This window comes from Talpa occidentalis, unplaced genomic scaffold (genome assembly GCF_014898055.3).
Source record: "Talpa occidentalis isolate TD23 unplaced genomic scaffold, MPIMG_talOcc4v2.1 talOcc4.2, whole genome shotgun sequence".
Classification (NCBI taxonomy): Eukaryota; Metazoa; Chordata; class Mammalia; order Eulipotyphla; family Talpidae; genus Talpa; species Talpa occidentalis.
Genome location: NW_023602073.1, coordinates 20,651,760 through 20,663,910, shown reverse-complemented (window position 1 = coordinate 20,663,910; position 12,151 = coordinate 20,651,760). Strand labels below are relative to the sequence as shown.

The 12,151-nt window shown below is 37.0% G+C and overlaps 1 protein-coding gene across 1 annotated transcript; it reads left to right on the top strand.

Moving 5' to 3' along the window:
* The first annotated feature begins 3,802 nt into the window (after positions 1-3,802).
* On the top strand, positions 3,803-11,721 carry LOC119251042 (olfactory receptor 14J1-like). The gene is made up of 3 exons (XM_037518549.1): positions 3,803-3,848; positions 7,075-7,187; positions 10,837-11,721. Exons 1-3 carry the CDS (start codon positions 3,803-3,805, stop codon positions 11,719-11,721), a joined length of 1,044 nt encoding a protein of 347 aa, XP_037374446.1.
* Positions 11,722-12,151: the final 430 nt, after the last annotated feature.

Sequence of the window (12,151 nt, the reverse complement as noted above, 5' to 3'; positions counted from 1 at the left end):
GAGTTAGGCAGGGGGCCTTTCATCAGGACAAAAGTCTTGGTATGAGGCTATCTGCTGACAATAGCAGGCAGACATTATAGCATAACCAGCTGGACCACCTTGACAGGAAGTTAAGTGTAAAGAGGCACTAGAGATAAGATATCTGATCAGCAGCAACAATGGAGCCCCCAGGCATTAGCCCCAATACACATCCCCACCATTATGCATCCCCAATCCATATCCCCACCACACACATTCCTCCACACATTCCTCCGTATTCTTGCCCACCATCCCTGAATCTGATCCCCAATAAATGTGAGACAACCAGAGAAATAGGCTGCTGCATCTCCAGAGGTGCAATACCCTCTAGGTCTTTCTCTCTCTCTACCTGAACTTTGAGTTGTCTTTCCTCCATCCCACACACCCCCAACATAGTGACCTTTGAGGTGACACTGAATCCTATTGTTTAAGGTTTTACTTGGGATCACATTACACAGACCAGATTGAATAAATTATGGGACAATTAACTCAACCTTCAGTATCTCTCTCCAGTGGTCAGGAATGGGATAAATGTTTCAAGTTTTAGTCATGTGTTTAGTATCTTTGGCAACCTGAATTCACTTAAGCACCCTTAACAAGTCACACCATTAACATAAATGGTATTTTTGGAAAGGACTTACCTTGAATAACAAAATTCTTCACTCAGTCCAGTAACTCAGATATTACAAAGGTTGTCATACTCTGTGAGAAGAACTGGGGACTAATAACAAATATATATTTGTTTTTATGTCACATTATAACAGATTATTGAAGGGCTTACCATATATATCATTATGTTTCTCAATACAAACAGAGTTTCTCCCTTTGTGGTATATAAATATATACCTCACACATATTGATATATATGCCAATATTACAAATTTAACATCATACTCATACATATCAGTGTACATAATTATATGTCTTAATGAGATACAGGGCAAGCTAGGAATTATGCAGTTTTAGGGACACTGCAGGAGGGGACCTCAGAGAATTGAGAAAGTCTTCAGAGATAAGGGCAACAAGAGGTAACTAATTCCACCTGTAAAAACAAACATCCCAGGACCAAGGACAACATTGTTAATGCTGGCCTTGGTTCCTTCAAGTGATAAAGGGAGGTAGATATTGGGGAAATGGAGAGTGGTTTAATTTATGGACAACTTAGAAGGGCAACTGTTTAACTTCAATGCAGGGATGCCCATCCAGAGGACTGGGCCATAAAGATAAAGATGCAACAAATGGGGAAAGAGAAAGCTGTTAGATAAGGAATGTGAAGATCCCCAGCTCAGTAAGCAAATTAAGTGAAACAGCCAAGAACTAAGAGATCACAAAGAGACTGGAGGAGCTTTAGAATAATTAGGGAAAGAAGGTATACACTTTGGCTTCCTTGCCCCTCCCAGGCCTGGTTTCATGGCCTGGGAGTCCCACTTTATTTCTGTTCCCATTTCTCCTCAATAAACTTTTTCTTTCTCTAAACAAACCTGCCTCTTCTCGCTTGCTTGCCTGAGAGTCTGCGAAGTTCCTGCTGTGGCTTTGTGAGACACCAACCCGTGGGGGTCTAGTGGCTGGGGCTCAGCGCTGCCTCTGCAGCCTGGGATCCGTTCCTGGCTGGAAGACTAGGCCTGACAATTCCAGTATCATTTAAAATTAGGAAAACATGCTAATATGTATAGCTTTTATTATATTAAACATATAAATCTAATCATTTATGGTTCTCTTGTCTTGTTCATGTTAATTCTATTTACCATTATTTCCTTACCCTCATTCATTAATGGTATTATTGGAAAATATATTACTTTCCCATATGTACTAAGACCAACAATACATGCAAATGGAAAATAAAAGACTACAGGGATAGTGATTCTTATATCAGGCAAAAGGGACATTAAGTCAAAAAATGGAATAATAGGGGTCTCCCCTGGTGGCGCAGTGGTTGAGCGCTGGGCTGAGAAGCTGCCCACAGCCTCTGCAGCACCAGTTCGATCCCTAGCTGCTGGGGAGGGTCCCACATGGAGCTGCAGACCTCGCCTGCCATACCCGCTGCTCCCCTCAGCAGTGTATTTTGTCGGTCTGCCTGTTATGTTCCCTTCTTTGGCTCTGGTGAATCCTCTCACCCTCCCACGCTTCTGACTGTACCCAGTGCTTGCATAAATAAATAAATAAATCTTTAAAAAAAAAGAAACAGTCCTTTGAAAAATGGAATAATACACAGTAACAGTAACTTGTTTACATAATGATAAAGAGTTGAAATCATCAACAGGATATATATCAGGTGAATGGGTGGATGGATGGATGGATGGATGGATGGAGAGGTAGATACACCAAACTTCACAGTATTTGAATTTAAATCAAATTTTTACTAATCTGAAGGTAATAAGAGACAGCAACACAAAAATTGTAGGGTACTACAATAACCCACTTTCAATAATGCATAGATCATACAGACTGAAAAATAGTAATGGAGTGTGGACTATATCAAAAAGCCTAGAAACAATAATTGCTGGTGATGATATGAAAAAAAGGGAACCCTCCTACAGTGCTGGTGGGAATGCAAACTGGTCCAGCCCTAATGGAGAGCAGTATGGAGGTATCTCAAAACATTAAACATGGACTGTCCATTTGAACAGTAATTCTGCTCCTTAGATATCTATACAAAAATTCAAAAATACTAATTCAAAAGGAAATTTGCACTACCATGTTTATTGTAGCACTATTTACGATAGCTAAACTATGGAAACAACCTAAGTGCCCAGAACAGATGAATGAATCATGAAGATGTGGTCTATCTATATAATGGAATACTACTCAGCAATCAAAAGAGAAACTCATGCTGTGTGCAGCAACATGGATAGAGCTTGAAAGGATAATGCTCAGTGAAATAAGAATGAGGAAGATAAATGCAGATGATGTCACTAATTGTGGGATATAAAGTAACTAAATTACAGTCATATGAAAAAAAAATGAAAAATTAACCCTTGATAACTGACTTCAGAACAGAGACACCAAGGGGGTTGTGCTGGGGGAGGGGAAGGAGCAGGGAGGGAGGGAAGCCTAATGGTCAGTGGTGGTAGATGATGAGTGAGTTGGTGGTGAGAGCACTATGGTGGTAATAGCTCATGGCAGGACTCAGTTAAAAATATATTAATAAAAAAAAGACTACGAACTTGACTCCATTCTTGTTGTACCATTCATGCACATAACTTTTTACCCAATAAGAGCATGATACACATTCTCCTCAAGTGCACATGGCACATTCTCCAGAATTGTTCATGTATTAGGTCCTAAAATAAATATTAACAAATTTGAAATGATTGAAATCATGTAAGTATCTTACCTGCCCACAATGTTGTGAAACTAGAAACAAATAACAGGGAAAACTGAAAACTTCACAAATAGGTGGAAATTAAACAACACATTTCTGGACAGCAAATGAATCCAGGAAGAAATCAAGAGGGAGGTGAAAAAGTATCTGAGACAAATGGAAACACAACAAACTAAGTCTTGCATTGTGGAGTAAAAATAGTTCTTAAGGGAATTCACATGGGTCTCAAACAACTAACCTAATTTTACTGCTCAGGGTACTAGACAAATTAGAACAAAATAAGTACAAATTTAGAAAGAGGAACAAAGCAAGGAACAAATAGAAAGTAATGAAAATGAGTCTGAAACATTAGCAGAAATAACAGCAAAATTAAGAACTGGTTATTTGAAAAGATAGGCACAACTGACAAACCTTTTCTAGACTAAGAAAAAGGAAAGACTATTCAGGTAAGTAAAATCAAACATGGCAGAGAAGATATTTCAACAGATGCCACCAAATACAAAGGCTCGTAAGAGACCAATATGAAGGTTGAAATGCAAATAACATTAATAGGGGCCTCCCCGGTGGCGCAGTGGTTGAGCACTGGGTTGCGAAGCTGCCCGCGGCCTCTGCGGCACCGGTTCGATCCCCGGCTGCTCCCCGGCCACCGAAAGAGGGTCCCACATGGCGCCAGACCTCTCCTGCTGCCCGCTGCTCCCCTCAGCAGTGTACTTCGGTCCCTCTGCCTGCTCTGCTCCCCGCTCTGGCTCTGGTGAATTCTCTCACCCTCCCGCACTTCTGACTGTACCCAGTGCATGTATAAACAAAACAAACAAACAAACCAGCAAACAAATAAATAAAGCATGCCTCTATAAAAAAAAAAAAAAGAAATGCAAATAACATTAATAACTTTGTGGAAACATACAATTTTTAATAACATATGAGATACTAAGACTATGTTATGAGGAAATAGAAAATCTAATAGACCAATATTGAGCAAGGTGTTTGCATAATCAACAACAAAATAAAAACCATAATCATCTCAATCTATTTAGAAAGCATTTGGCAAATTCACGCTCTTTTCACGATAAACCTAAACATGTGTTTAGGTAGAGCAGAAATGCACTTCAAAATAATAAAGACCATAGGGCCTCCCTGGTGGTGCAAGGGGATAAGACACAACCTATGAAGCTAGCTGCATCCACTGCAGCACAAGTTGGATCCCCAGCCTGGGAGCTACCCACATGGCCCAGCAGACCTCTCCTGTCTCGCCCACTACTCCCCTCAGCAATGTATTTAAGTCAATCCACCTGTTCTGTTTCCCACTCTGTCTCTGGTGAATTCTGTCTCTCACCCCCACAACTCTGGCCTGTACCCCAGTTCTTGTATGCATAAATAAACAAATCTTTAAAAAAGTAAAGGCCATATATGTACTTGTGTTTTATTCATGACACCAAACAAAAAGGACTTATTTTGCTTTTCAATTTTTACATGAGAGCAGATATTTATTTTGGAAAATCATATCCCCTTTGTACATGAAGCAGAGGTAACTTACATTTTGTTATTCTTATGTTTATAACTTAGACATTACGATGAACTCAATGAATTTTAGAGTTAGAAAAAATTTAGAGATCATGTTAGCTAACATCCTACCAAATTAAAAATGTGTCTTTCCACTTCTGTGTAGCTGTCATGGACAGTTCTAGGGCCTCAGTGCATCTCTAGGACACCACATTTACTTACTTAAAGGTGAAAGCATTTAACATCTTCCTCATTGAGCTACATCTGCTCTGCTATTTTGATTTTACTATTTCTTTTCACAATAGGTGAAAGGACAGATCTAGTCCTGCTAATAGGTAACAATCCTGCAGATATGTGAAGCTATTTATACAATTTTCTATAATCAATTAATTTTTGAAAGATACTAAATTTTTTCACTATTTGTCATTTTTAATGTCCTGTTTCATGAGCTCACAGCTTGCAATTATATACTTTCAAATCCTGATATTTTAAAAGACATGTTTTTCTGGTTGGACCAAGTGATTAGAAGCCTACAGATTCTTATTTTAAAGATTTTTTATTTATTTATACAAGAGCTGGGGTACAGACCAGAGGCATGGGAGTTTGAGAGAATTTACCAGAGACAGAGCGGGGAGCAAAACAGGCAGATCTACTGAAATACACTGCTGAGGGGAGCAGTGGGTGAGACAGGAGAGGTCTGCTGTGCCATGTGGTATCTCCCTGGCTGGCCAGAAATCGAACCCATGCTACAGAAGCTGTGGACATCTCCCCAGCGCTGTGTTCAACGGGCTGTGCCACCAGGGAGGCCCATATAGATTCTTTACCATTAATTAGCAGAGAATATTTATTCTACAAGTTCATGAGCACCAATACATGTGCAGAAAGGATGACTGAAATTAAACCATTGTGTACTGTATTCTTAGAATATAAATGTGAAATGCTTTGACATTTATTGGGAGATTCTGTTCAAATGAAAGTTTTCTTGGAAATCATCTGACTTCTATGTCATGCCATTTTTAGGATTATAAAAACTCATTTGTGATTGATAGCCTGGGATAAAGACATGTTTTATAACAATGGAATGCATACTCTATATTATTGGGTTTGATCTTGAATGATGAGTTTATTTCATGAAAAATTAAAATTTTATGCTAGACAAACCATTGCCCACATATCCAGGTTTAAAAAAAATGGCTATTATATTCCCACTTTAAGTGGAATTAGATTGACATTTAGTGTTATAATATTAAGAGATGCTGTTTGATTTTTGGTAGCAATGTATCGGTAGCTACACACTTTCAGATAATAGGGATATTTATTAGAGTAAAACATTATTCAAAAAGTAAATTGATGGGCATCCCATGGTGGCACAGGCAGTTAAAAAGCACTGTGAAGCTGTCCGCAGCCTCTGCAGCGCTGGTTCGATCACGGCCAGCTGGTGAGAATTCCACATGGCACGGCAGACCTCTCTTGTCTCACCTGCTACTCCCCTCAACAGTGTATTTCACTCAGCCTGCCTGTTCTGTTCCCTGCTCTGTCTCTGGTGAATTCTCTCACCCTCCCACACATCTGACCTGTACCCAAGTTCTTGCATGAGTGAATAAATAAATCTTCAAAAAATATAAAGTAAACTGGGGCCTCCCTGGTAACACAAGATGTTAAGTGTCAGCACTATGAAGTGATCTGCAGCCACTGCAGCATGGGTTCGATCCCTGGCCAGGGAGATACCCACATGGTAAAGCAGACCTTTCCTGTCTTGTCCACTGCTCCCTCAGCAGTGTAATTCAGTAGATCCACCTGCTCTGTTCCCACTCTGTCTTTGGTGAATCCTTTCACTCTCCTACCCCTCTGCCCTCCACCCTAGGTTTTGTACACATTATAAATAAATCTTTAAAAAAAGTAAATTAATGACATGTTAATTTGATTAATAGAAGTAAGTTGTCTTTTTTTAATATTCTTGAATCTAACACCAAATAATAATATTTTTCAGTAATTTGATTCTATTAAAACAACTAAGCTGAAATTCCAGGTAACTAGGTATAATAATTAAATCAATTTAGCAGAAAAATACTCTGCAGGAACAATCAATATAATTTCACATTTGAGTCCCAGGGTATTGGCCAGCACCTGCAAATGCCCAGAGCTCCCACAAACTCTGCTTGTGCCAAGAGATTTCATTGCCTACTCACTAGGGGCCAAAACAGGATTGAAATGGACTTAAATTTTCTCCACAGCTCTCATTTTTCTGATGGTGACTGATTTCAGAGATCAGGACTTTGAGATAAGTGTCAGCTGCTTGCACCGACAGCTTCTCCTGTTGTGGGAAGATACATTTGAATATGCTCTGGTGAGTTTCCTTAGGGTCTAAAAGCTAGATCACACAGTTAATGGAAAGGGCATAAGACACTGGTTTGGAGTGGGTGAGAGAAACAACCATTGTCATTTAACTTGTTAAATATGAAATACTATGGATGAGCTCTGATTAAAGGAAATTAGGAATCTGGGAGAGAATAATGTAAATGTTTTCCATTCCAAGAAACATTTTTTGGAGTGCCAATTTTATGTCCATCACAGTGTCTTTCTTTGTATAATCTCATATAAGTATTTGAGCATGAATCTATGATAGAATGAAACTGTTTGAGATACATTGTATTCATATCATAAATACTCTTATAATAGTGACTTATAAGACATGTGAGATGCTTTTTGCTTCAGAAATCACAGAAATAATAGTTCAAATATTGTAGAAAAATTTAAAAATTCAGAATGAATCCAACAGTTTCAGAAAGCAACATAACCATATTTTCCATTTTTCCAAAATAAGGATCAAAAAGAAACCATACATACATATGTTGTGCATATGTGTATATATACATATGTGTGTGTGTGTGTGTGTGTGTACCATGCCTCATGTCATAACAATCAACCAGCCTTCTAAACTCTTCTGGTTCTTAGAAGAAAACTCATAGAAAATAGAAGAAGATTCTGAATGGACTGGTGAATGGTCAATTTATTAGAAATGTAAAGAAAAGGACTGGGATCAAAACAACTTGTAAAAATGATTAAGTACATCATACTTAATCCACTTAAAGAATTTTATTATGTCTTGAAAACACTATCCATCTAAACAACAATGTTTAAAGACATTAATATTTTCCTAAAATGGTGATAGGTGTATAACATTTTGTTACAGGATAGAGAATAAATTGGAGACAATGAAATGGTGAATTAAAGAGGTAAAACTGATGTAAAGGTCCGGATCAACCCTGAAAATAGGGATTTCTTTGAAGTCAAAAGTGACCATCTTAATCTTCATGATTAAAGTGATCTCTAACTAATAAAGCAAAAGTAATCTGAAATAATATCTAAGAACTAACTAAAGTGACATCTTGAGTCCATTTATTTCTTCCTGCTTTTATGCTTGTTATCATAATTAATTACAGCAACAGTATATTAAAAATATTAGGTAGATATTTATAATCCATAATGTGACAGTTATTTTTTACCTATCCATGTACACACACATACACAAAACTAAATAAATTTATAAATAATTTATAGATGTTTATATATGGTCTAATCTAACATTAATCTTTAATATATATTTTCAAGATACAGAAAAGATACATATGTTGTAAATAACCAAAACTGCATTTAATTCCACTGTGTGTCTCTGTATAAATTATTGGCAAGAGTAGATTTAAATTAATGGAAAGACCAACAAAACTTTTGGATAAATAAAGCAATATGAGAATACATAGGAAATTAATTCTTTTTGTTGGGTTCCATAAAGAAAAAATAAGCAACCTTCTCCCAGTTTCATAGAAATGGAAATTTTTGGAGTCTTCAGAACCTCACCTGGAAAGTTTCAGTTACAAGAGATGATGCCCAGATGAATAAATAAATGTGTCATAATCAGCTCTAGAAATGCAGGGGTCACCTTCAAAGTCTCCCTTTAATATTGTCTAAAATAGAATTACTTGGTCATACTTAACAGTATGTTAACATTCCTGTGGATCACACAGACACACACAATAGCTGAAGCAGTTCTCAAATAACTTTTACTTGTGTGAGCAAGGGACTGTCTCATCTATGCCAAAACTTTTCTATCAACCACAAACTTAACAGTTTCCCAGTAATATTACACACTTCACTACAAGAACTGTGTAATGGAAATATCATCACCCTCAGATTCCAAGTAAATCAGTACAGGAACACCATGGATTTCAGGCTGAACAACTAAAAAGGAGGCTCATTTTCCTATATGTTCAGGTCAGGCTAGCAATTAGCAATAAATACAATCATTCCCTCACCATGTCTAATAATTCCTAATAATATATGTTTTATTTCTTTATATTCATTTCTCTGCTTATTCCTATCATGTTCTGAGAACATAGTGTTTATATCTTAATCTTTGTTTTCCAAATAGTTATCAAATCCATTTTCAAAAAAATTCAAAAACAATTTTCAAGGCTACCTAAAATATTAACATGAAAATAATTTTTCAGTTATGTTTTATAGTTTGTCAATATTTTTGCTACTGCCCTAAATTTAAATTTATTGTTTAATATTAAATATTTTAATTCTAATTATTCAGATGACTTAATAGTTATCTAAATATCTACATGGCTTAAGATGTAGTGTGTATCAAAGTTTTCCTAAATATTTGCTTTTTCTAAAGAGTTTGCACAAATTTGACCATACTGTCAAACAAATTTGCACAAATTTGAATGTTATAAGATTTTTCCTTTTTTTGTTCATGAAATAAGTATCATTATTTTGCATATGTATGAATTTTATTAAAGTAATATTGATTTATAAGATGGTACACAATTTAGGGATCAAGATTCACACCTCTTCAGATACATGTTCCATATATAATACCATATACCACATAACATATATGACTTAATTCATAATGAACATTTTTTTTTGCATCTCAACTAATGTATTGGATAAAAAATATTCCATAGCTGTTTTACATTTTATTTAATTAAAAAATAATAATAATAATAATAATAATAATCAATCTATTCCTTTCCAATTCATTTGGAAAATGTTTTTCAGAGCAATTTTTATGATATTTTGTGCAAATGATAATAGTTATTTAAATATCACAATTATACCATTTAATGTTTCATAATTTCACTTAATGAGAATATAAATGCTTACCTAATGAAGACAAAATATTAGGATTTTACTGCTCAAATATAAAACAAAATTATAAAATAGCATAATAAATGCATTGTAATGAAAAAGAATTGATAGCTAAAAGATTTATAAATGTAGTGTATGAACTGCATAAGTCTTTTTATATAAAACAAAATTCAATGTTCTAGCCCTTTAACAATATTATAGATTTTAAAGTATATTGTATTAGGGCCTCCCCGGTGGCATAGCAGTTGAGTGCTGGGTTGTGAAGCTGCCTGCAGCCTCTGAGGCACTGGTTCAAACCCTGACCACCAAGCGAGGGTCCCACATGGCACGCAGACCTCTCCTGCCGTGCCCGCTGCTTCCCTCAGCGGTGTATTTCGTCAGTCTGCCTGTTCTACTCTCCGCTCTGGCTCTGGTGAATTTTCTCATGCTCCTGTGCTTCTGACTGTACCCCAGTGCTTGTATAAATAAATAAATAAAACTTAATTTAAAAAAAAATAAAGTAGATTGTATTAAATTTACTCCAACATAAATTTTTCTTTCCTTTGACTGAAATGGCAATACTAAAATTTATAATCCTCTTTATCCATGTTTCTGAGTAAAAATCATTGAAAATTTCTCCACTTAATTAATTGTATAAAGAACTACCTTCACATTAATGATGAAGTGGTGATTTCTTCAAGTAATTTCATTCTTAACTTGATTGAATCCAGGTGGATTATGAGGTTCAATAACTAATTTCCACTGGTTCTATCTTGTTTTGCAGTGAACATCACCGTGAAATCAAGGACAATGGTTAATTTCACTCTGAGTGGGTTTCTTCTAATGGATTTTCTGCCAAGCCTGAGCTAGAACTCGTCCATGCTTCTCTCTTCTTAGTCTTATACATGATGGCAGTAACTGGCAATCTCCTCATTATTGCCACAATTTCTATGGACAATAGTCTCCACTCACCCATGTATTTCTTCTTGAAACATCTCTCCTTTCTGGATCTGTGCTACATTTCTGTGACTGTGCCAAGGTCCATTTACAACTCTTTCATGCATAGTGGCTACATTTCCCTTGGGGAATGCATAGTGCAGTGCTATGCTTTCACTCTCTGTGGTTCTGCTGAGCTGTCCATGCTCACAGTGATGTCTTATGATCGCTACGTGGCCATCTGCCTTCCACTTCGCTATGAAATCATCATGGATTCTAGCAAATGTGTTCACAGTGTCTTAGGCGTCTGGATCAGTGCGGCCATTTCTGGAGCCATGCACACAGCTGGCACTTTCTCCATCCACTTCTGTGGTTCCCATATAATTCACCAATTCTTCTGTGACATCCCCCAGCTCCTGAAACTCTCTTGTTCGAATGAGTATATGAATGAGTTTGGGATAAGTTACTTCTTAGCTCTTATGGCTTGTCTGTGTGTCACCTTTATTGGTCTTTCCTACACAAAGATATTTTCTACTGTGCTAAGGATGCCATCTGCTGAGAGCAGAGCTAAAGCCTTTTCCACTTGCCTTCCCCATCTCGCTGTTGTCATTTTATTCATTTCAACCAGCGTCTTTGAGTTTCTCAAGCCACCTTCTGACTCTCCAAGTGCACTGGACATTTTTCTCACTATTATGTACACTGTTGTGCCTCCATCACTCAACCCAATGATCTACAGCCTAAGAAATCAAGCCATGAAGACAGCCCTCAGAAAGGTTTTCCAAAGAAGGAAAGCTGACCTCGTTTGTTGAAGCACATCTGTAAATTCTTAGCTGGGAAACAAATTCAAAATATATTAGAACTCTTGACTTAAATAAATTGAGACAAATAATAATTAAGAGATTTTAGGGGCCTCCCGGTGGCACAGCGGTTGAGCGCTGGGCTGCAAAGCTGCCCGCAGCCTCTGCAGTGCCGGTTCGATCCCTGACCACCAGGGAGGGTCCCACATGGCGCGTAGACCTCTCCTGCCATGCTCGCTGCTCCCCTCAGCAGTGTACTTCATCAGTCTGCCTGTTCTGTTCCCCTCTCTGGCTCTGGTGGATTCTCTCACCCTGTGCTTGTATAAATAAATAAATAAATAAATAAATAAATCTTTTTTTTTTTTTTTTTTTTAAGATTTTAGGAAAGAATCAAGAATGGTGAATCAAGCATAGAAACAATCTCCAGATAGATCTGGAAGAG